Here is a 26881-nt window from a genome sequence, read left to right on the forward strand (position 1 = left end):
TTTTTCCCCTTTTTCTAGTATTAAATATTATTAATATTTTCGGCATATTAATGATGTCGAATAGTAATAGTGGGTTATATTTCTGATCATTATATGAAACGACGATAAGTGATTTATATGTTCTTAACTTTGTAGCATTCATATTGAAAAAAAAAAATATAAATAATTGAATTTTGAAGAAAAAATTATATATATAATATATTAATTTTTTTTATGTATTAATATGTTACCAATTTACAACATATTTGGTCAATTTGTGTAACCGTTTTTTATATGACTATTTTTTTATTATACAAATTCGTTGTTTTGAGAATTATTAAAAAATTATATTTTTTTGTTTATTCATTTTTATATTATACCTATTAGTATGGTAGCATTATATATCTAAATAAACAGTGCCAAAATATTACCGCTTTGTTTATATATACAGAAAAGAACAAAACATTATGTAGGCTCGGGAAACCCATATATAAAATAGAACAAATAATTGCATACTTAATATACCATTCGGAATATATTTAAGCACCTTACAAAAAAATAAAATAAAACAAGTCGTATACACAAAAATATATAAATCGTTGCATGCAAAACATAAATAAAAATAATCTTGAATTTTTTTTAAAAAAACATATATATATATATATATATATATATATATGGAAAGGATTTATAAAAGTATAATTTTCAAGAAATAGTATATCATATAATATGTAATTTTAGAATATTTTTTATTTTTTTATTTTGACATATATTTTCTATAAGACGTTTTTTTAATAAGCACACAAATAATATTTTTCTAAAATTTAGAAAAAAATACAAATTTTTTTTGTATGCATACTTTCTTTTAGCATGCAAACAAATCTTTAAAAAAAAAATCCTTTAAAATACAATACTTTTTTTTAAATAATAATTAGAGTCATGTACGCAACTGTGTTGCAATAATAAATAGTGCATATTATAAATTTACCCTTATCATATAGTATACTCATTTTCATATATTCACAACAGAGGATGGTATATTTTTTTTTATATATTAAATGTTATATATTATAAATACACCAATATATTTTTATAAGTAAAATTGTTCTATAATATATGGCAGCTATTTGAGATTGACAATTTACATTTTTATTTCTCTTTATAATAGTAAACTATATATTTTTTTTTTATAGTTATAAATATGTATGAATAAAAATTTGAAAAAAAATGGGATAATATTAATTAAATAACTATTTGTATATATATATATATATATACATACATACATAAATATATAATATATATTATATATATATTATGAGTAAACCTATATTTCATTTTAGAAAAACCATTTCTTCGTTCTACTTTTTTATTTATTATATTTATTTTATTTATTATAATTCGTTAGCTGCAACAGTCATATACATAGTACCATGCCCTATTAATACATAATATATATGTACATTGCTTTTTATTTTATTTTATTATATTATAATTTTTTATGTTAAATTACAAATAAATACTGTATTATTGCATAATTAATTGTTCAATTTTATTTTAATTGGATAATATAATATATATATATATATATACATACATATTTTTTTTTTTTCTATACTATATCTTTTTATATTTAAACAAGTATAAGTTTTAGTTGGTTGCTTATCAATAAGTTGATTTCTATATATGTATAGAATATATGTACCTAATAAATATAAATATATTGCTATTGCATTTTATCAGTACATATTTAATTCATACATATAGTATTACTTTTATTATTGTATATATTTATAAGCATATTTGATAATTATGGTAACTCCATGAAAAATATGCACATATGCCGCGCATATATAATAGTAGTATATAAATGATTCTATTTTTTGTTTTTCTTATATATTACTTTCGCATTAATAAACTTATTACATTCTCATATTTTATTGAGTTTTATTGTTTTATTCGAATCTAAATATTTTTTTCAATTTCTTATATACATTCTATGTTTTGTACTTTATTATCATCTTTTACTGAATGGAAATATTCGTATGCTATTTTTCAATGCTTATATTTTGATTAAAAATTATTATTTTGCTTATTTCGAGCAATTTATTACTAAAACATTTGTAAAAAAATATATATTAATATCTTATGTATTGTTATTTTATGCTTTATTCATAATATATTTTTTATTTTTCTCAGAAAAAATATAAATATATATATATATATATACATATTTTTTATTTTTTTTTCGAATGGCTTGGTACAATTCTAAATACAACTATTGAATTATATAACTCTTTAGAAAAATATAAATGTCAAAAATATGAAAACAATATTGTTTTAAGATTTAGATAACAGGATTATAATCAGTTATCTAAAATTTAAGAGTATATAACAACTAATGTAACAGTTTCCGAATAAAAAAAACAAAAAAATAAAAAAAAAATAAAAATAAAAAACGTGTTTAGGAATCAATTAAAAAGGCAAGACAAACATAAAATGGATAATATTCCTTTTACTAATTATGTTGTAAATAAATCAAAAAAAAATAGTATATCATCATATAATAATGCTAATAATTGTGCAGATATGGACATAAACACAAAATATAAATTATATAAAGACAGATATTATGAGCCTCAAAGTTATTTTATAGAAAAAAATATGTTAATAAATAATAATTGTATAACAGAAAATACAATGAATAGTACTTATGATTCAAATTTAATAAATAACGAAAATGATCATTCTAATAATAAATCGCCGAACTATTGTGAGGTAATGCCACATAGTTATGCATGCACACATGGTAATTCGGAAAATGAAATTAATGAAAACAGACACACTGAAATCAATCACATAATGGTAGATAAACATCGTAGAAATAGTATAGATACAAAATCAGAAAATAGTGCAAGTAATCTTAGTATTGATCATAATAAAATAAATACAGGAGTGGAATTATTAACATCTGATTATGGACAAATTGATATAAAACATATACAAAAATTTGGAGATTCAAATAGATGTAATTCTATGAATTATAATAATCATATAAGTCAAATAAAACAATATAATAATAATAATATTCCCAATAAAAATGAAATAATGGATTTAAAAAAAAATATAGCAAATAATAATATGCAACAATTATTTAATAATCACGATTATCCAAATTATAGAAAAACCTTTTCTGCTGATAGCTCATATAATAAAAAAAATTACAATTTTTATGATATAAATAATAATCGATTTTTTGTAAATGAAAATAATATGAAAAATAAATATGATACATATTATAATGAATTATATTATGATGAACAATTAAAAGATGATAATACTAATTTTGAAAATAAAAATAATATAAATATAAATAATATGTCTAGACCAAATGTTAATAATTCTTTTATCGATATTTCAGGAAATAATGCAATAAGACCTTCCAAAAATTTATCTCCAAATATTTCCCCAAGTATTTCAACAAATATTTCCCCAAGTATTTCAACAAATATTTCTCCAAATATAGAAACTATAAATATTAATTATATAAATGATATAGATAAAACAAATAATATACCATCAAATTTTTTGAGAAATTATTATTATAATATGTATGAAGAAGAAGATTCATGGGATTATCAAATTCGTAGAAATGCTTCAACACCATCCCAACAACCTCTTATGAATATATCCCATCATTTTTATAGTTCCATGAATAGTAGTAGCAATAGTAGCATCCATAATAATAGTTATGCGAATAGTAATGCAAATAGTAATAGTGTTAATATTTATTCTGGAGATTCATCAATTATTGGACCACATACTAATATTGAAAGCGAAACTGCAAGTATCTATTTATCGGATCACAATATGATGTATACTAATCCTTTATATCTAAATATGAATAATTCGATAACTAATCCACATGGATATCGAACTGATATGAATTTAGAACATGCTTATAATAACTCTGAAACACCTAAAGAAACAAATGTTGATGCACAAGAAAATAAAAGAGGTGGTTTGGGTTCTAATACACGAAGAGGAAATAGAGGAAGAAGAGCCAGAGGTACTGGAATAGAACGAACAGGTTCTATAGCTGCTTCTACAAAAGATGTTACAAAAACTACTAATTCGATAGGAAGGATTCGGGGTAGAGGCAGAGGATCTATAAGAGCTAATCAAACAGGAAGGACTATAAGATCGAGAGTTGGAATAAGATCTCAAAGAGGTGGTGGTAAATCCGCAAAAATTGAAATAAAAAATACATTAGATGAAATATCTAAAAATGAAAATTCAGAAGAAATTTCTATAAATAATTTAAATGATGTAAACATGAATAATAGTAATAATTTCACAAATGAAAATAATAATTTAAATAAAACAGATACAGATGAAATAGCAGATGCTACCCCATATAATAATGAAGAAGATACAGTTATTATAGATGCATATACAACTGTTATTGATTTAACTTCTAATAGCAATCATACAAATACAATAGAAAATAAATGTGATAATTATGAAAATCAACAATCCAAAATTTATTACTATCATTTCAGTTTCTATAATATGTCATTTATATATGCTAAAGGGAATACTCGATTTTATAACTTTAATTCTAGTATTAGAAAAAATTATATAAAATTTAAAAATAATTACTATAAAAAAAAGAAAATGTGGTGTAAATATAATGCAAAAAGAATATATGCATATTTGTTAAAAAATAATAAAAAACAAAGTACTATTTTACACACAAATAATACTTTTGAATATAATTATAATAAACAAAATAAAATGTCATTAAATAATGAAAACGATTCTATAAATATTAATAAATCTATTAATGATATGCCTTTTTGTGATATTCAAAATGGAGATTTAGCATTAGAAATGGATAAGAAAAATCAAAATCAACTTATATGTTCAACTCCAAAAATTAAAAATAATAAATTCACAAACAAAATTAATCATTTAGGATTTTACCTTAAACATGGAACTTTAAAGGCTTACCGTTCTAGAAAATATAATGAATCGAATACTATTAATGACAATAAAGAAGTAAATGTCAACTTTGAAAATGAAAACAACTCTGATGATGCTTGTGTATATAGATATAGCTTTCAAAAAAAAAATAAAAAAAATAAAAAAATATATAATATATGTAATGAAGGTAAGCATTTTTGCAAATACTTAAGTGATGATGATATTTCCTATGAAAATTATTTTAATTATTTTTGTGAAAGTGCTACTTCTACTGCTACTATATCGACTTACTTCCTTTATTTTAAAATACTCAACAAAAAAAAATTACGTCAAAAAGTCACATCTATGAACCCAAAAAAACAGTTTAACTACAACGGGTTCTTAAATTCTTTTCACACAAAAAATGATCAAGTTAATGAAGAGGATATCAATGGTTATGGAAATAAAAACATCACTGATTTCCCATTACATAAAAAAAAAAAACAAGTTAAAAATGCTGATTCAGAAAATGAATTAAATTCTGCTGAAACCCATATATCATATAAGGAAAATAAATTAAATATTCTCGATTATGTAGATGCAAATGATTCCATTTTTTTTGATGCGAATCATATATTTGTAACATGCTGTGAAAATTTATTGATAAATAAAAAAATTAAAACTCATTATCTAAATTATTTTGTAGAACGTTTATTCAATGTACATGATGATAATAATAATAATGATTCAGTTTATTACAATGTTCCTAAAATAAAAATAAATAAATGCAATAATGCTAATAATATAAGTTCCTTAGAAGAAAATACTAAAGAAAATATTTCAGATCCTAATGAAATAAATGATGTTACAGTAAAATCCGAAGAATTGCCACAAAATAAAAAAAGCGGTGGATTTTTTTTTAATACCAATTTCTTTTTTTCAAAAAAAAATGAAACAGAAAAAAAAGGAGGAAAATTTTTATCACTTTTATTTAGTCGCAAAAAAACTGATGATAACTCTGTAGAAAAAAATGATAAAGTTGCAGAAAAAACTGATGATACTGCAGAAAAAGACGGTGTCGTAGAAAAATATGACGATACTGCAGAAAAGGCTGATGCTGTTGTAGAAGAACATGGCGGTGTTGTAGGGGAAAATGATGATGATACAGGAAAAACTGGTGATGTTGTAGGCAAAAATGACGGCATTGCAGAAAAAGCTGATGAAGTTGTAGAAAAAAATGAAACGCAAAAGTTTATAGATAAAGAAATGACAGAACAAATAGAAAATATACAATACCACAATTTCGAAAAATATGAAAAAAATAGTATAAAAGAAAAAACAGAATTAAGCAATAATCGAAAATCTCATTTATTGAAAAGTATATTACCTAATAACGAAACTTTGAATTATCAAAATATGGAAAGAAAATATACATATGAATATAATAATAGAAATGTTAAATTAGAAAAAATGAATGATAAAACATACTCATTAACAGATATAAATATTGAACGAGCAAATGAAACAGCGCATATAGATCAAGATGAAATGGGTGTATATGGAAATAATGGATATGATTATTTTATTCCGAATAAAAATATGATTATTCATAATGATTCTCATATTCATAATTTTAACTATAACATGAACAATAACAATAATTATTACAATTCTGTGAATACACACAATCATAATAATTATGAATGTAATAGTAGTTATGAAAATACAAATTATGGAACCAGTAATTATGGAAATATTAATCAATTTAAACGACAACAAAAAATGCAAATAGATAATAAACAAATAGATAATAAACAAATAGATAATAAACAAATAGATAATAAACAAATAGATAATGAGCAAATAGATAATGAACAAATATATAATGAACAAATAAAAATAAGAAAAAGAAGAAAAAGAAGTAACTTTAATATAAATAATTCAGAAACAATGAGGCCTGATGAAGATTCTGAACCCAATAACTCAAATAATGTAATGTATAAACATATTAAATCATCTAAAAATACAAATGATATTTCTCAATTGCATTTTAAAGAAATTAAAAATATGTTAAAAGATTTAACAATATTACAAAGCGGTCCTAATTGGAAAACATATAAAATGGATGGTTTACCAAAAGATTTATTTAAAAATATTCGACCAATAAATCAAAGAGTTACTGGGTTTAAAACTGTTTTATTAGTAGATGATTTATTTGAAAAATTATGGGAATTTCCAAACACAGATATAATTAAAGTACGAACTGTTACCAGAGGTGATCAATTCATAGGTGATATAAGAATTGATTTCTATTATAAACAAAGCGAAAGGACTTTATGCCGCGCTTGTGGTCGCCATATATTGAAGCAAAAATTTGCTACTGAACATTATCAAAGAAATATATGTAAGTTTTTTTTTTTTTTTTTTTTCATACTAGTGTTTCCCTTATTTCTATGCATTTTCTTTTGAAATCTTGCTCAATAAATGTAAATAAATGTATATTCCCTTTTATAGATTGTTGGAAAGAAGTAATGTGGAGAATTGGAATTCCCGAGTTGTATTACTACAACACCATTCGTAACGAGTACGAAATTGCAAATCGTGTTGAACTTCGCCGAATTGCAAACTACATAAAGTTCCCCTTTTACACGCACAACCTTTTTCGCATTCGTAGATCCTATCCGCCCCGAATCGAAATGGAAAACAATGAAAAACAAGCCATGCTTGAAAAAACCTTGTTTATGTATAATCAAGATTTAATTAAAAAAGCAACAAATTTTGTGAACAAGGAATTGAAATATTATGAAGATAATGTAGTGAGCAAACAAAAAAAATCCGAAAAAAAAAAAACCTTAGAATTAGATATATTAATATTAGAAAATAATAATATTATATTACCAACTATAAAAAATGAAATAGATGAACCTTATTTTGAAATATCTGGTATATATCCAAATAATGGATTTCCAGATGAAAATACATTAAATAATTTTTGTTATATTAAAATAGCATTTAATAAATTGGGAGGTATGGTTTTAAGAGATTTGTTTATACTTGAATGTGAATTTTTAGTTGATTGGGGGGATAATTTATTAATCCAAGCAAAAAAATATACACTTCATGAAGCTTTTAATAATCCTAACTTATATGATGTTAATTTAAGAAATTTATATGATCAAGGTTTTGCATATTTAAGATGTAATATACCCCCAAAAAATAATAAAATAATTAATTTAAAAGTTAGAATTCCCAAAACTGTTTGGCATTATTGGGAAGCTATAGCAGACAATTCATTCAAAATTAATTACGAATTTTTAGATAAACAAAATGCTCATAAACAATTATTATGTTATTTATATATGGATAATACAAATAAAAATGGAACCCCAACACTTGCACCTCCATCTTCCCCAATGCTACCCAAAGAAAGTGAAAATCATAATATTGAAAAAAACCAAATAGCTAGTACTATTGATGTTACTGAATATAATCGTTCTGACGAAAAAAATACTGAAATAACAAGTGTTGATGAAAATATAAAAAATTTAAATAAACAGCAACATCAACCCGTAATAAATAGCCATTACAGTATTGATAATATGATTCCATCGAGTCTTTTAAAAAAAGATGATATTATAAATGGATCAGAAGCAGACACATCTACATCTGGAACATCTATGACATTAACCCGTTCGGGAACTATACAATATATCAACAATAATCAAAAAAATAAATGTATTACACATAATAATGGGCCTATTAGTGGGGGTGTTGGAAATATACAAATTGATTATATAAATAATAAAACGATAACACATAATGATTTTAATGGAATGAAATCCGAAGGGGAATATTCTTATTTTAATAAAAAAATTCCATATAACAATTCTACAAAACCATATACAAATTTTGATAGCAATATGATTACTGGTTTACCATATAAAAATTTTTAAAATGCTCAAACAAATTATATCTAATTATTTTAATCCAAATTTTACAAAATATTTTCATTAATATTAATATCCAAAATATGTTTTTCTATATATTATGATCATCCCGTTTTGTGAAATTTTTTTTTTTCTGTTTTCAAAAATAGAGAAAAAATTAACTCCAATCTAAGAATATAGTATACAAAAATACTATATTTTTTTTAATTTATTTTTATTTATTTTGTTTTAATTTCCATTTTTTATACATTTTACCTAGTATGTGGTTATACATACATAATATATTCCGCATGCGTATATTGCTTAATTATACTATTTTTTTGATTTTTAGATTATTCAAAAAATTATAACTTTTTAATAAAAAAAATTCCTTATTTTTTAAAAGCATTTCACTTTTACCCAATTAACCCAAAATACACAATCAGTATAAAACATAAATAACAAAAGTCCATTGAAATATCGAAATGTGAAAACCTCATTATATATATTGAGATGTCTGTATGATAATAAAATTGCTAATTGACAAAGAAATGAAGAAAAAATTTAAATAAAAAATTAAAAAAAAAAAATTGCACACATATATATATATATAGTAAATTAGAAAGTATTAGCATACAATACAAAAAGGAAATGTCACATGCAGACGTTTCATTAATTGTAATAAGCCATATAATAGTACAAAGAAATATTATTATGCATTCATATATGAATAAAAAAAATTAAAATACTATTAAATAACCATATGCATATTATTTTACATTAAAAATTTACTAGGTATAAATATAATATTGGCATGCAAATATTGCTACAAAAAAAATAAAGGGTTATACAGCATATATATAGAGATATACAAATTTTCCTAATATATAATATCCGCATATTTACAAGTATTATATATACACACTGATTGATATATATATATATATAACGAAAACACTTTTTTTCTTGTTTAGTTCATTATTTTAATAATCAGAGGAACTGTCTTCATGTTCATCAAAACTTCTATGTGAAGCATTAGCAAGTGTTACTAAAAAAAATAAATTTTGTTGTAATCTCTCAAATAAAGGAATACATTCATTTTTCAATCCATCTCTTAAAAATTTATTAATTGTACAAAATAAATAATCATTTTCTGTGAATTTTTTTTTTATTTTTTTTTTAATTGAATGAACATATTGATTCGTATTATATGGGGTTGCTCGAAATATTTTCATATTTTTATTAAATTTTTTATTTATTACAGTATTGCCATTAATACTATTTGGATCTATTCCATTTAATTTGCTATTTACAAGAAGGTTCCCATATTCATTTCTATTACTATCTTTTTTTGTTTCCATATTTGAATTATTAATAGTTGAAGAAGTATTGTTATAATATATATTTTCATTTTTTTTATCAAATATAAAGTTGTTAGGTATATTTATATCCCCAGAATCATTTTCATGTTCATTCATATTTATATTATTATCATTTATTATACAGTTTAATTTGTCTTCTACATTTCCATTATAAAGTAAGTCATTATTTTTATTTTCGATTTTACCAGCATCTTCACTACCTGTTTCAACAACATAATTTTGATCAGTTAAGGCATTTTTTATTTTATTAATATCGCTATTTACTTTATTAATATCATTATTTATTTTATCATTTTCATAAGAATTTAAATTATTTCCATAACTTGTTATGTGTCCATCATTATTTTTAAATTTATTTTTACTCAATACATTATCATCAATATTATTGTTAAAATTATGGATTGACGATAAAACATTATTATCCTTTTTTTCTTCATTATTATACTTGCTCAAATATATATCATTTATTGTTCTAGATATTTCAAGGTCTTCACTACTTTTGATTATTTCACTTTTTTTTTCATCGTTTATTAAGAATCCCATAATTCAAACTGTTGACATTGCTAATTAGTTCCAATAATACAAAAAAAATAAAAATAAAAAAATTGTAAAAAATAATAAAACAGTCAAAATTGTTATTGGAACTTGTAGTATTTTCGCGAAGAACAAAATAGTATGTGAATAGATAATAAGTAAATAAATAAATAATAAGAAATAAATAAATAATATGTAAATAAATAAATAAGCACAGGGAAAAATAATAAATGAATAAATGCCTAAAATGGAAGGCAGAATAAAAAGAAAAAAAAAAGATGTTTTTAATTTGTTCCCCCCCAAAATATATATATACTCCTTAAATAAGTAAAAAAATTTTTTTTTCAATATATTCCAATTTTGCTAAATAACCATACCATTTAAATTATATATATATGATGTAAATACGTGTAAATATTCATAGATATATTTTTTGTTGTTTAACGCATAATAATGTTTTATGACGTTTTTTTGTGGATATGTGGAAAAAAATACTTAAGAAGGTTTTTATATTCTATAATTATTGTACATATATATAATATGTATGAATTATTATTAATACTTTATTTGCTTTTTTTTTTCTTTAATATATATTTTTTATGCACATGTGATTATTAAATATCCCGAAAATGCTTCCAAGCATATTATAATACAAAAGTATTATTGATATTATAATAATATTATTAAATAATGGGATGCATAACACTTAAAAAAAAAAAAAATTTAACCGGAAAAAAAACGGTTTTATTTGTGGGCATGAGTTTAATTTTGTAAATAAAAAAATGTTATAGCAGTAAGTAGTCTATTATAATAACAATAATATATATACAAAATTATATAACAATATATATAATAATATACATAATAATATATATAATAATAAATATACATAATAATATATATAATAATAAATATACATAATAATATATATAATAATAAATATACATAATAATATATATAATAATAAATATACATAATAATGTATACAAACATTGGCATGCAAAAAAAAAACGGTTTCATTTCATTATTTTAACAGTTATTATATATAATTTTTCAGTATAAATTCAAAAACAACACGCATATAAAAATACATGGATATAACTCCATTAATATATATATTTGTGAGCAATATTAATAAAAAATTAAATACCGCGCATACATATATTTGTATGTACTCAGTCACAAATGCACGGTTAAGGTAGTATGTATGGACGTGTAATAATATTATAAAAAAATATGCAAAAATATACAAATTGCATAATAATATAAAATTCCATAGTAACTTTATTATATACAAATTGCATAAAAAATATATTTATAAATAATATTATTTTATATAGCAAAAAAATATATATTTTTTTTTACCATTTTTATTATCCATAAAAAATAAAGTTACTAATTATAGAGAACATCACAAATGCTAATTTTTTTTTTTTTTGAAATATCATGAATATTCACATGCAAATAAAATTGTACATAACAAATTAAAAGAATAATTTGTTTTTTTTAACATATTATAATATAAAATTTTGATATAAATTTTGAAAGATAAAAATATATCTAACATATGTTCTTTTCCCATTTCTATTTATATTTATTTAGTGTTATATATAATACTTTAAGGTATACATAATACTATTTCCCCTTTCAAAGGCTTTCTATATATATATATATATATATATATATATGCCGAATTTTTAAAACATAAAAAAAACATACAATAGTTCAATATATAATAATATTCATAAGGAAGCCCCTTATACATACATAATATATGGTCAACCTCAGATTCATTATAAAGGTGTGGGTGGTCTACCTTTGGTTAATATTATCATTTTTTATATTATGAAAAAAAAATCAATATAAACTTTTCTTTTTTTTCCATTACTTAGTGAATTATAAAATATGCTATTTATACACATTATTAATAAAAATTAAAATTTAGTTAAAATTTATGAAAAATTGGGCATAAAAAAATATAAGATAAACAAACGTAACAAATAAAATCATGCAAAAGACTATAATATCAAACAAAATAAAAGATTAAAAACCCTCATTTAAATTATATACTGAATAAAGCATAAATATGAAAAGTTGAATATCCCTCATAATAGGTCTATCCTCACTATGATATTTACTTATCTCAATATTGCACACACTTAATTAAGTTATCATGTGAAATAAATTAAAAAAAAAAAAAAAAAAAATCAACAAATTTATGAACGTGCAGGTACTTAATATACATACAAATATTGCACAATTTGTTTTTTTTACACACTCAATAATTTTTTCTCTATAAACCCGTCAACTAAAATAAATAATATCTGGTACATTATCCAAAACTGATAATGTTGCTAATTGATTTTTATATTCATCATAATTTAGTGCCATGTCATTATTATGGTCAAAGGCATGCATAAAAAGTTGAATATGAAAAATAATGTTGTTTTCAATATTTAAATGGTTTTTCATATATTGTATAACATTCTCTTTTTTTGGGTTTTCATCATTGATATATTTTTTGTCTAATTCAACTATATAAGCATGTAATTTGTTATATATATCTATATCATTGATAATATAAAAAATTAATTCAGATATGTCAACTTTTTTATCCATATTAATATCTAAATGTAAGAAATTTGTTAAATATTCCATTTCTATTATTAATGCATGTTGAAAGTTTTCAAATTCGTCCATTTGTAATTTTTGATCTTTATTCATATCCCATATTGTTTGGCTAGACACAAAAAAACTATTTATACATTGATAAACAAAATAATTTTTTGCATAAAAATATCTATTATCATTTATAACATTTTCTAAAAATTCATAAAAATATATTTCCAAATAATTGAATATTTCGTCTTTTGTGATTTTATTTTTATCATTAAATAAAATAGGATATATGCTTAAAAATGTAGAATCATAAGAATTTAGTGACACAAACTCGGCATAGTTTAATTTATTATCATTATCAATATCAAATTGTTTAAATAAATAATTTAAAATATTTTTATTCACCTTAGGGATTTGGTATAATATTTTTATATTTTTGTGAAATTCATTGAAATCAACAAAATTGTTATTATTTTTGTCTAATTGTTTAAATGATATCTTCGCTTTTTTCAAAACATTTTCTGTTAATGCTTTATTATTGGTGTCGAATTTTATGTTGAACGAATAGTCATTCTTGTTTGCTTCATTTTTTATTTCACCATTCTGTTCATTAATGCCTTTTCGATTTGTAAAATTATATTCTCTATTTATCGATATATGCTTGTTTTCGTTCAGTTCATATACACCATTGTTTCTTATTCCAACATCAACGTTCTGATTTAAACCGCTCCAATCATTTTGAAGAAAACCATTGCTCAAAAAATAATTACATATAAGCAAACTTTCCAGTATTGATATATTTTTTTGTAATAAATGACATACTTTTCTGCTAGTTATTTGTGCATTTAATAAATATTCAAACTTTTTATTTTTTGTAAAACTATCTGAAAATAATATTAAAATTATAAAAAGAAACAAAATACCAAGTTTAGGTATAATGGTGCCTTGTCCAAGCATAGCGAATTTTAGAAATTTCATATTTAAAAGAATAGAAATCGGAATATTGGGGAATGTATTATGTACGTATTTATATTATTATTGATGATTTATTGTCTTATTTAAATGCATATATACTGTCTACAGGCATATGCATGTGGGATTATACATAAATGCCACAAACAGTACTATAACTCGTGTATACATATATATACATACGCATTCAATGTGTTTGTCTCTATATAATAATCGCGCAAATTGCATTCTTTTTTTATTTAAATGAATTTTTTTAATTAATAAAATACAACATGAATTCTATAATGTAAATGAAAACTTAATGCTAATCTTTTTTTTTTTGAAAAATTTAAACAGTGGAAATATTCTATGTATATATAGCTAATTGTTTAGGCACATTGAAAAAAAAATAATTAAAAAATATAATAATAAAAAAAACACGAAAAAAAAAACTTTAACTACAAAATCTTTAAACTAAGTGTTTCTTCTTATTCAATTTTTCACTATATATAAAATTGCGTCTATAAATGATATATAATAAATTTGGAATGAAGATAAGTAAGAAATACGACTATAAACTGGTGGACACATATGTATACTACTCAATAATAGTCATATGTATATGTGCATGCATATATGGCAATGCGCAAGCTATAATATTTAATTTGGCTAATTCAATGAACTATGATGGGTATTAATGTAGATTAAAGTTTATATATTTCAACAAATATGTATATATGATTTTATATGCGACAATGTATATATTTGTGCGCTTAAAGCTATTTATATAATTTTTACATATAACAAATATATAACTATTCGTATTTATGGGTACAACACATTTGTACATACCTTTAAATACATTAATTAATGATTAATAATGTGTGTGTAAATATATAAATTAACAAAAAATAAACGAAAATGAAAACATAAATGAATAGACATAATTTTCCTTTTCAAAGTAATGAATTTTTCTTTATTAATACTTTTAATGTGTGTGTTTAAATGGAGAAATGATTTCACTTTCCAAAAAATGTCTATTTTTGAAAAATAAAAACATGAACAACCAGCTAAAATGTAAAATATATTAAACAAATTAAGACAAATATTTAATTTTTTTTTTTTTCTTTTTTTATGTGTTAATAAATGTTTTAATTGTAAACTTATAAAAGAGCAATATTTATGATGTTTTTTTATTTGGTACGTTTTCACCATTTTATTTATTTTCTCCAAATCAAAAAGACAATACCAAGACCCATATGAACAGCAAAAAAAATTATGACCAAAAAAAAAATAATCTGACATGCTCATATAATTTTGTAGAAAATAAATGTTTTACACATATTTATTAAAAAAATAATAAATATACGAAAATTTCGATATATATTTTAATTTAATAAAAAATAAAAATATTATTTAACTATGTTTATCACTAAATTAGACAACACCATTGCTCATTTATTTGAACTTTTTTATAATTTCTCCTTTTTTGTATTTGTAAAGGTGTAATTAAATTGAGAAAAATGCTGTTCATTTATTAAAGTAAAAAATAGTGTGTTATTTATATATTATTTAAAGAATAAGAAAAACTAAAAAGGCGGAATCATAAATATGTAAATGTATGTATATATATAAATATATTTATTTATTAATTATTTCATTCACTAATAGCATTGCCATTTTTTGTTGCATGCAAAAAAAACAGAGAACAAAAGGAGAAATTATTATTTTTGTAGTATATCAAATAATTATTATTATATAAAACATTTATAGAATATTTATAAGGTTTTGTATGTATGTCATCTTATATATGCATGCATATGTGTGCATATGTTACTCTCCTTTTGAAGTTATTATTCCATTTTTTGCTCTTTTACCATAAATAGTAAATATATGGATTAATATGAAACTTTCCCCAAAAAATGGAGAAAATTCATTTCAAAAAATAGCAGAAAAATATAATTACGAATATTCCTTAATTATTGCAGTTCCTCGGTGTTATTATTTCAAAAAACAAATTTAGAATAGTTATATGGATTTTTTTTCAATACTTTTTATCAACTATCTTAAAAAAAAAATTAATGTTAATATATTTACATTTTAATGGAATTAAAAAAATAACGGTAAATACATTTCTACAATAGTATACCCCCATTTAATAAATAATTTAATTGGAAATAAATTGGGGCGAATAAAAATAAAAAAATAAAAGCAGAAAGAAACGCATTTTCATTAACCTTGCATATATAAAAAAGCAATTATATTTGATAAATAATTTTTATTTATACTATATTGAATGCCTTTTCCCAATACATTGTGAGGGACATATTATAGGAAATAATTGATAACAATTTTTCTTGAAAAAAAAAAAAAACTCAAAATGATTGATTTTAAAAAAAGTAAGAAAGTTCAAAAGGCATGAAGGATTTCATGCAGATAAAAACATTACGTTTGTGGAATGGATATCACAGGAAATTGGCAACTTGTAAAAACTTTTTTTTTTCCATCAATAAAATTGCGTTGCCAGAAAATTTTAACTACAGTTCGCAGCTAGCCAACTCAGCCTATAAAAGAAACAGACCAATATTAGAAATAAACAAAAATGAGAGAAATAAAAAAAATATGAATAAATCGAAAAATGGGAATGATAATTATGAACATGCTATACCTGATGGAAATGATGAATTTTATGAATTAATAAAAAAAACTTTTAAAGAAAAAAAAAATGATTTAGGTTTATGGAATATTTATTGCCGTGAAATAATGTATAGAATAAATGAAAAAAATTTAAGTCCAAAAATAATTACAAATTCATTAACTTTGTTATCATATACTGAGTATGAAAATAATCGAATTTTTATTGAAATAATAAATCGATGCATTCTTAGACTTAAAGATTTTGATCTAATTCATATATGTTCTATGATAAATTTTTTATGCAAAAAGAATCTTAAAAGTGTATATTTATTACAAGAAATTAGAAAAAGAATAATAGACGAAAAAAAAATCGAATTTTTTGATAAACCATCATCTCCACATTATATAAGTCTTTTAATAAACTCGCTAATAAAATTAGATTATTTTAATAATATAAATAATAATTTTGAAAATAAACAATTTCTTTTTTTTTTACTTCAAAAAATTGAAAATAACAAACCGTCTGAGTTCAGTCTTGTGGGTTTAAGTTTACTACTTTACAATATATCTAAATTGAAAATTACAGAAAAATATCATTTATTTATTTTATATCACGATCATATATTAAAATTAAAAAAACATTTTAATGTTATACAAGTAATAAATATTTTAAGTGCCTATAATACTACAAATTTGTTAACTTTTCCAATTTTAACCCAATTATTAGAATCATTAATTTATAAAAACCATCTTTTCAAAAAAATTTCTTTACGCCATCTTGTCAGATTAGTACAGATCTCTTTCCGCTTTTTATCGAAAAATGGAAAAAATCTAAGAATGATAGAAACAGGATCCAATATTTCTGATAAACAAAATAATTATAAAATGATTATACAAATGAATGTTCATATATTTAATTCGATTTTTAACACTTTACCATTCTGCAAAAAAAAGGAATATCTTGTATTATTATGTTCAACACTGAGCACATACAAGGAATTAGTCATGAAATGTTTTGATATTAAAAAGGATGATAAAGAATCTGTTTTTATTATAGAAAACATAAATGAATTGTTCAAATTAATGAAAACAAATTTGATAAATCTGATAAATACATGTAATAGTATAGAATTGTCTATCATATTTTATTGCTACTCAATTTATAAAATAAATGATATAAATTTATTTCAATGTATAAAATTAAGAGTTTTAAGAATATTTTCTACATTTGATGAAAAGACATTTTCTTATATTTTTAAAGCTTTTAAAAATTTGAAAATAGAAGACAATGTTTTTGAATATTCTTGTTTAAATAAAATAATTCAATTTAATCATTTTAATTCTATAAATAATTTATCTAGAATTTTATCAGCTTATATAATGATAACCCCTAAAAAACAAATTCCGAAAATTACTAACATATTTTTTGAATCGTTCAAACAAATTTTAATTCGCTATTTTGAAAAAAAAAAAATATTATTAACCAATTCTTTTAATTGTGAACCAATAAAACAAATTGAATATGAGAAGGAATATGACGATGAACATTTTATTGATATAGTTTCTATTGTTATTAAATTATTTTCAAAAGTTTTATACTTAAATATACCTAGTTTCATAATATTTATATCAAACTATTTTTATAAATATACAAAAAATATACTAATAAATAATATTGTAACTATTTTAGATTCATTAGCTATTATGTCTTCTAAAATAAAAACAAAAGAAAACAAATTATATTGGAAAAATTATTATTGTATGGTAAACTATTATGTAAATAAAATTTTAGAAACTGATCAAATTTATAAAAATAAAACGTTAATGATCAACTTTATAAGTAGTACAGGAAAAATATATCATTCCTTTATTCGCGATAATTTAGATAATTATTTCATTCTTAATGAAAATAATATTGAAACAAACTTGTGTTTTAAAAACATTTCTCATAAATCTGTATTAATTGGGAAGGAAGATAATAGTCAATTTGTATTTAAAAATTTTTTTTTTTTTAAAAGCATATTAGATATGTTCCTGTCACATTTAAAAAATCAGATAAAAAATATGACCATTGGTGAAATAACTGTACTTATGGAATGTTTAAAAAAAGAAAATTATTCAGAGGAAGCTATCTGTTTAATTTTAAAAAATGAGGATAAAATTTTTTTTAACGATTTAGTAGAAAGGTGTATTACTATTTTTACAGATTTTGAAAATCCAGAAAAAAAAGAAGCCAAATATTATATGAATTATGATAATAAAAAAAATGGAATAATTATTTTAAAAAATTTAATATTATTACAAATATATAATAATAAATTAGTTGATTTAATTGTTAAAAATTATATACTTCAATATAATTATTTATCATCAATTAATTTATTATCACAAAGTATATATTATTTGTGTATATATAGTTTGTGGACAGAATGTTTTGTAAAAAAAAAACAAATTTATTTATTAAAATTTTTAATTCAAAAAATATATGAACTGTTCATAAATAATCATATTTTAATTCATAATTTTTCAAATTCGGATATAAATATTTCTTTAAATCAAATTAAAAAATTATCTGAAGATATTTCATTTATTAATTCAATTAAATATTTATATGAAGCAATATTAATTATATTATTAAACATGACAAATTTATTTCCCATTAATCCCATTATTACAACATCACAAAAAAAAAATATAATATATAATACATCGTTTTTTATAAATGATATAAATTTTTTACGATTATATTTATCTGTTTTTAATATAGTTGATCATATTATGGAAAAAAATAAATATCATCAGGTTATTATAAATCACAAATCTGAATTATCCCCCATAACTATTCAAATACAAAATATTTTTCAAAATTTAGATATTAAGATTGCGAAATCTACTTTATTCCATTTTTATAATATAATTAAATTATCTTTTTAGTTACATTATTAACATATATTATTTTTTTTTTTCGATTTTTAGTTTAAGAATTAATTAACATTTTGAGAGTTGGCATGCCAACTACTGTTCTATAATTAAACTACTTGTATTCTTATATACTATTTTCCAAATTTAGTAATATTTTTAAAAATTTCACACATGTTTGTAGAGTTTACTATTTTATAGATTATTTATTTGTTTTTTTGAATCGTATTAACTTATTATTTTTGAGAAAAGAAAAAAGAATATTATTCCTGGCTCATCTTATTAATTTATATTTCATGTTTTTTTTTTCAAATTTGAATTTTATTATTTTTTTGTGCTTATATAAATTATTTCATATTGTTTAAAAAAAAAAAAAAAAAACATGATACTGATAAATCATAAAATTTGTATTTCATTTCAATTTATGCCCTGGGAAATATTTTAGTAAAAATATTTGTCAATTATATGTATGTAATTTTATGAATAAAAAGATGAAAACAATATATACTTTTGGTTTTCTTTATGTTTGACATTCTATCAAAAAAGTGAATAAATAAATGAATGAACACAAACATAATGCAGAGTATATAAAATGGGAAGGAATAAAGATATAATAAGAATGGCAAAATGCATAAATAGTTTTGGGAGAAAAAAAAAACGATCTAAATATTTAGTTATAGGATATTATAAAGACAATAATCCATTTGAAATTCAAAAATATTACAGACATAAATATTTGAAATCTATTCAAGAACATAAAAAATGTTCAGAATTAATAACAGAGCTAAACAAAAAATGGGACGATTATTTACCTAATAATGAATGTTATACAATATCACAGTCCATTAAAAAGTCATTGTATTTTAATCCTCTAAATGTAACAAGTTTATTTAATCTAGTTTATTTTTATGACAAAATAATAAAAAATTATAAAATTTCGTATATATATTCATTAATTTTTCACACTTTATTAATGAAAGTTTTAAGGAAATTTTTTTACAAAGTGAAATATAAAGAAATAGCTAAAGAGAGAAAAACAAATAATGATTTTTTTTTTAGGTATATATCTTATATTGCTCACAAAAATGATATAAAATGCAAAATTTCCAACACATTAATAAAAAGATTATTAAATAAATGGGAAAATATTCCATATATAAATTGTAAAGTTACATATTTATTATTATTAGAAAATATATATATATTATATTTAAATAATTATAAAATATTTTTTATGAATAATGCAATAAAATATGCTAATCTTATGATAAAATTATTAAAATTAAATAAAATAAAAAATTATATGAAAAAAAAATTTTTTTTCTTACACGCCAATCTGTACATAACAAAAGCAAGTTGCTTTTTGATGGTAAATCCTAATCATGTTATAAAAGATTATTTTTTTCAAAATAATAGACAAGTTCAAAAAATAACAAAGAATACAAATGTTGATATAAAAATAATAAATAAACAAGATATTGAAAACTTGGTAAATATACAAGACATTAATAATTATGATTCTTGGGACAAACAAACATCTTTACCCAATCAAAATGAAAAACAAAAAATCGACAATTTAATGTACGAAAAGCGGTTTTTATCATATATATTAAATGAAGAAACTACAGCTAAAAAGGTCGAAAATATGAACGATTATTTTATTTATGACCATGTTAATATGAAATGTGTATTAAAAAAAGTTAATGAATGTATTGATTATTGCTTACAAAATCGTTTGTATAAATTTTTAGAACAATTTTTGTTATGGAGAGCTCGAATATTTTATCATTTGAATTTTTTCCATGAATGTTTATCTGATTCATCAAAAGTGTCTTTATTAAATATATATTCTAAGGCATCATTTACAAATGATGATATAGACGATTTATATTCCTGTTATAATATGAGAACATTATGTTTAAAACACTTAAATGTTTTGCACACAACTGATTTATATATAGCTCATTCTTTAAGAAAAATAAATAGCGAAATGTTAAATTTAAAAAAAAAAAAAATGAACATCCTAGTTGACCAAAAAAAAGACAAAAATCAAAAAAACGAAAAATTAATAAATGAAAGAAAACACACATATTCATGGCATCGATCTTTTGAAGATCAAAATATTATGAATTTTATGAAGGAAAACAAAAAAAAAATACCATTCATATTTTAAAACATTTGCATTGTTAAATATTCGAGTATTTATATGCTTATATTTTGCATATTTCCATTTTAAATATTTATATATTTCGCTAAGTTTTTTTTTATAACTCTGCTGAATCTCCTTAAATATGTGTTACGGATATTGTATTTTTAAGTTGTATGATCATTTTTTATTTGAATGAATATTCTATACAATTATTTGTTTCTTTTTTTATTACATTTTAATTTGATTTACACCATTGTGTTTTATTTTATTTTGTATGTTACCATTTTATGAACAATAAAAAAATATATGAACGCTTTAACTATTTTTTCTGAACAGTTAATAATATATATTATATTTTTTATTATTATCAGAGCAGTTTAATTTTACCAAAAAATATAGCACTATTTCTACTACATGTTTTTTTTGAAGCAGTATTGAATATATAATATTATATACACTTAATGTTATTCTTTCGAGTCACTAAATTTTTTTTCTATTTTTTTAAAACTTCATTTTATCATAAATTTTTTCTCTTTTATGCTTAACTGTATAATATTATGCATATTTATATTTGCTACGATTAAATTGAAAATCAGTTTAAAAATTTTATATATCATAAAATATGTAATATTTAATTGGCTTAAGTAGGCATTTTGTACACTTAAAATTGTACGTCTATATATTTTTTTGTTAGGTAAAAACGAACAAGTTAGTATATAATATGCACATTTTTGTATATTACAAATATATTGAAAAAAAAAAAGCACATCGCATAAAATATAAATCATAACAATATTAAGCCGTGTTAAATTGTAACATTAATAGAACTGAGTAAAGCATATTCTGCCAGTTCCATCAAATGCAGTTTTCCTCAATTATATAAGGATCATATTTGTTTTTTTAAAATGCCAATATCTCACCATGAAGGTTGTGGATGTAGGGGAGCTGATGAAGTTTTAAAAGGCGGCGAATTTTTATTAAAATATATAGATATAGAAAAAGTTACTTGTTTAAACGAACAGGTAATTTTATTATGTCAAAAAAATAGTAATATAACAAGATGATTATATGATATTTATTTTATCTCATATACAACATTTATGTGCTTTTATTTACTCACTACTTTTTAAACAGATACATGGATCATGTAAAAAAGTTTTCAAACCATATGAATATAGATTATCTTCACCAAATTGTGAAAGTGATACGGATCACGAGTTGGTATGAATAATAATAATATTTAGAAAAATAAAAAATATGAATTATTCTTCTCTGAATATATTTATGCTATAAAAAGATACGGAAATAAGCATATACCCTTATTATGTATATATAATATATTTCAACAATTTTTTCTTATTACTTTATTTTAAGATAATAAATATTCCTTTTACCAATCCTTGCAAAGTAATGAATATATTTTAAAAAACAAACACGAACCATATTTTCTTACTATTTTGCAATTATTTATGTCGATTGTTGTTACACTTTTTTTAGATCTCAAGTTTATTTTTAATTGGTGGTGAGGAAGGAACATATCCAAAAAAACTGAAAATATTTTCCAATAGAGAAGATATAGATTTTGAAAAGTAATAGAAAGGGAAAATAATATTGAGCAAATATTTTATCATATAGCGAATACATGTGTGCATTTTTTCATTGCCCATATTTTTCCAATTAATTTTTTGTTGGATTTTTGTCTATGTAGTATTAACGATTTTAAGTGTATTCAAGAAATAGATTTGTCCGAAGATTTTCATGGTGCAATTGAATATCCCTTAAAAGTAATCACTAAAAAAAAATTTCGACTTTTTTTTTTTTGAGCTAGCTATTTTATCATTCCTATTTTATTTTCACTTTTAGGTAACATCATTATTCAATGTAAGTTACTTGACCCTTTATTTTTGCGAAAATTACGGAGCAGACACAACAAAAATATTTTATATAGGTACTAAGGGCAACCAGCTTACAATAAAATAAATAATACATATTAATTTCTTTATTTTACAAAAGTATGTTCTTATTTTTTTTTTGCCAGGGCTTAAAGGTGTAGGTACTAATTACACAAGAAAAGCAGTTGTAACGGTAAATATGTTTTTCATTAATTGACGAATATATTATTACATGGATACATACAATGTTCACCATATAAATAAATATGGATAATATTTATTTTTTTTCACTTTTATTTGTTCATTTTTTCACTTTTATTTGTTCATTTTTCACTTTTATTTGTTCATTTTTCACTTTTATTTGTTCATTTTTCACTTTTATTTGTTCATTTTTCACTTTTATTTGTTCATTTTTATTTTTTTATTATTTTTTAATAGGTATACGAAGCTTCTCCAAATTTAAAAGACCATAAAGTTAAAGGCGCCAATGATGCATTAAAATTTTCATTTGATGCATTTTAAAGTGTTTGTAACTTTTTAAAAAGAGATAAAGAAATATGAACTAGTAATATTAACACTTAGGATGTGTTTTAGCTATTTAAAAAAGGTTGCAAACAAAATTAAAAAATAAAAAACCTTTTACACTCCGAAATTAAAATCTTTATATAATACGAAAAGGGGGGAATTATTTATTTTTTAATACCATATAAAATATCTTTCTTTAGTCATTTTGCTGAATTATTATTTTTATTATTTCATTTATTTATTTAATTTTTTGTTATGCTTTTATTTGTTTAATATATATACACATACTATTTATACCCATTTTTAAAAACCTGAAAAAAACAAATCCTCACCTCACACAAAGAACCAACAAAAATATTTTTCATTCCGTTATTTTTTTTATCCGCTTGAGGGACATAATTTTTTAAATGCTTAGCACTTTTACAACGTATTAATTGAGAAATTCACAATTCTAAATTATTAAATAAAAATAACATATGTAATATGTATAACATATATAATATGTAAATATGTATATATGACTTTTTTGCTTGCCTTTTAAACAATTAATGCGAAGCATAAAAATGGGATAATTGTATTTTTTTTTCTGAACTGTTCATAAAATAATGACAAAAACAAGCTACTTATTTATGGTAAAATGTGTTTGTTTTTTTTTATTTTTATATGTTATACAATGCATAAATAATAAAAAATCATATTTCATAAATAATTTTGTAACCTATAAAAGGTGCGGAACTAATAAGATACCACACAAATATAATAATTATTATTGTGATAAATTGAAAGAAAGCCAAAGAAATGATGAAGGTATTTTTTTAAAATATAAAAATAAAAATATAAAGAGCTATAAAATAAAACAGTCCATAAATATATTAAAAGCACATAAAATAGATCAAAAAGAAATAAAAAGAAGAAAAAATTATCAATACGCAATGAAACATATGTATGATAAAAACGGAAGAAGAATTAAAGAAATAAATAAAGAACGAAAATCCTTAAAAAAAAAAAATATTTTCGATTACGAGGGTTTCAAAGTTGATAAAATATTCACATGTTTATCTGATGAAGATATGGAAGAATTGCGAAATGAAGAACTAAAAAGAAAATCTGGAGAAATTTTACACAATAATAAATATATAGATACATATGGGGTTGAATCTGATTCAAACATAGATCAAATTTAGATAAAATTTAAAAATAAAGAAATATATTTAGAGTGTAAAACTAACTATATGGTCGACATACATGTGTGCAAAGATATGTACATATATTTATACAACATTTTAAATCTTTACGCTATTTTTGTGTTTTTGTCTCTCTTTTTAATAGACCTATAAAATATAATTTTTTGTTTTTTTGATATTTCTACATACCTTTATTTATTTTTCCAAAATTTTTATATTTGTTTTGTTTTATATCCTTCAAAATTACCTGACCAAATAATGAAATACCCATATATATATTTTTTTTTTTTTTTGTTAATTCTATTTTTTTTTAAGAGAGAAAACTATGTGTTTATGCTCAAAGCTTATGGAAATAATTTCGAGCAATTTAATAAAATGTTAGTAAAATATTCAAAATATCCAGATTATATTAGCACTATTCATAAAAAAAAAAAAAAAAAAAAAAATTTTCCCAATATATTTACTATACTATGTTTAAAGGATAATGGATACAGAAAGAGAAATATCTATAGTACTATAGAAATTAGAAAATTAAAAAATTTAATAAAAAAAAAAATAAATAATTTTTTAAAAAACGATCAATATATTAATAATATTCACCCATTAAAAAATACCCTTTGGAAAATAAATACATATAATTGTCTTTTTCAAAAAAAAAAAACTTTTTATATTTATATTTACGAAAACGGAACAGTCAAAACATCAGATGGTTTAACTGGTTATTGGTTTTATGATAAATATCATATAACTTGGTGTATCGAATATCCAGATCGAAAGGTTTATCACACTTCAGAGGTAAAACTTACAAACTCGAGTCCTTATAATAATGCTTCCTATTATTACATGATATAACTACAACTATTCTTGTGATTTTACTTTTAAAACGTTTTTTCACAATAAGGAAAGAAATAGTATATATGTGTAAAAGTATATACATCATGGGTGATTTTTATTATTATTTTTTATTTTTATTTTTTATTTTATTTTTTTTTTTTATTTTTAGCTTGTGTGGAATAACGAAGAGAGTAAAATGATGAAGGGAATAATTTACGAGGAAATGAAAAAAACAAGATTTTTTCCTTCATATATGTTTAGAAAAATATTATGTTCATTTGATGGTAACATACATATTAATTAATGTAAAATATGTTTGTTCAAAATAAAAAAGTAGAAAAAACAAAGTGAAAAATATAACGACGAAATAATAAAACAAAAGAAA

The 26881-nt window shown here is 21.1% G+C and overlaps 8 protein-coding genes across 8 annotated transcripts; 6 read left to right on the forward strand and 2 right to left on the reverse strand.

Moving 5' to 3' along the window:
• Window positions 1-2478: 2478 nt before the first annotated feature.
• On the forward strand, window positions 2479-8897 carry PBANKA_1344500 (conserved protein, unknown function; the record flags this gene model as incomplete). The annotated part of the gene is made up of 3 exons (XM_034567069.1): window positions 2479-7348; window positions 7459-7528; window positions 7619-8897. The coding sequence occupies 3 exons, from the start codon at window positions 2479-2481 to the stop codon at window positions 8895-8897; spliced, it is 6219 nt and encodes a 2072-aa protein (XP_034423602.1).
• A 956-nt stretch (window positions 8898-9853) lies between these two features.
• On the reverse strand, window positions 9854-10795 carry PBANKA_1344600 (conserved Plasmodium protein, unknown function; the record flags this gene model as incomplete). Its single annotated transcript, XM_034567070.1, has 1 exon — window positions 9854-10795. The coding sequence occupies one exon, from the start codon at window positions 10793-10795 to the stop codon at window positions 9854-9856; it is 942 nt and encodes a 313-aa protein (XP_034423603.1).
• Window positions 10796-13090: 2295 nt separating this feature from the next.
• On the reverse strand, window positions 13091-14383 carry PBANKA_1344700 (apicoplast calcium binding protein 1, putative; the record flags this gene model as incomplete). The annotated part of the gene is made up of 1 exon (XM_034567071.1): window positions 13091-14383. One exon carries the CDS (start codon window positions 14381-14383, stop codon window positions 13091-13093), a length of 1293 nt encoding a protein of 430 aa, XP_034423604.1.
• Window positions 14384-16774: 2391 nt separating this feature from the next.
• PBANKA_1344800 (conserved Plasmodium protein, unknown function) lies at window positions 16775-19927 on the forward strand (the record flags this gene model as incomplete). The annotated part of the gene is made up of 1 exon (XM_034567072.1): window positions 16775-19927. One exon carries the CDS (start codon window positions 16775-16777, stop codon window positions 19925-19927), a length of 3153 nt encoding a protein of 1050 aa, XP_034423605.1.
• A 577-nt stretch (window positions 19928-20504) lies between these two features.
• Window positions 20505-22085, forward strand: PBANKA_1344900 (conserved Plasmodium protein, unknown function; the record flags this gene model as incomplete). Its single annotated transcript, XM_034567073.1, has 1 exon — window positions 20505-22085. The coding sequence occupies one exon, from the start codon at window positions 20505-20507 to the stop codon at window positions 22083-22085; it is 1581 nt and encodes a 526-aa protein (XP_034423606.1).
• An 881-nt stretch (window positions 22086-22966) lies between these two features.
• Window positions 22967-24475, forward strand: PBANKA_1345000 (PITH domain-containing protein, putative; the record flags this gene model as incomplete). Its single annotated transcript, XM_034567074.1, has 8 exons — window positions 22967-23083; window positions 23196-23282; window positions 23436-23468; window positions 23559-23650; window positions 23770-23845; window positions 23925-24009; window positions 24100-24146; window positions 24392-24475. The coding sequence occupies 8 exons, from the start codon at window positions 22967-22969 to the stop codon at window positions 24473-24475; spliced, it is 621 nt and encodes a 206-aa protein (XP_034423607.1).
• Window positions 24476-25083: 608 nt separating this feature from the next.
• On the forward strand, window positions 25084-25662 carry PBANKA_1345100 (conserved Plasmodium protein, unknown function; the record flags this gene model as incomplete). Its single annotated transcript, XM_034567076.1, has 1 exon — window positions 25084-25662. One exon carries the CDS (start codon window positions 25084-25086, stop codon window positions 25660-25662), a length of 579 nt encoding a protein of 192 aa, XP_034423608.1.
• Window positions 25663-25920: 258 nt separating this feature from the next.
• PBANKA_1345200 (conserved Plasmodium protein, unknown function) lies at window positions 25921-26800 on the forward strand (the record flags this gene model as incomplete). Its single annotated transcript, XM_034567077.1, has 2 exons — window positions 25921-26457; window positions 26666-26800. 2 exons carry the CDS (start codon window positions 25921-25923, stop codon window positions 26798-26800), a joined length of 672 nt encoding a protein of 223 aa, XP_034423609.1.
• Between the last annotated feature and the right edge of the window lie 81 nt (window positions 26801-26881).

Source organism: Plasmodium berghei (genome assembly GCF_900002375.2).
Source record: "Plasmodium berghei ANKA genome assembly, chromosome: 13".
Taxonomy (NCBI): domain Eukaryota; phylum Apicomplexa; class Aconoidasida; order Haemosporida; family Plasmodiidae; genus Plasmodium; species Plasmodium berghei.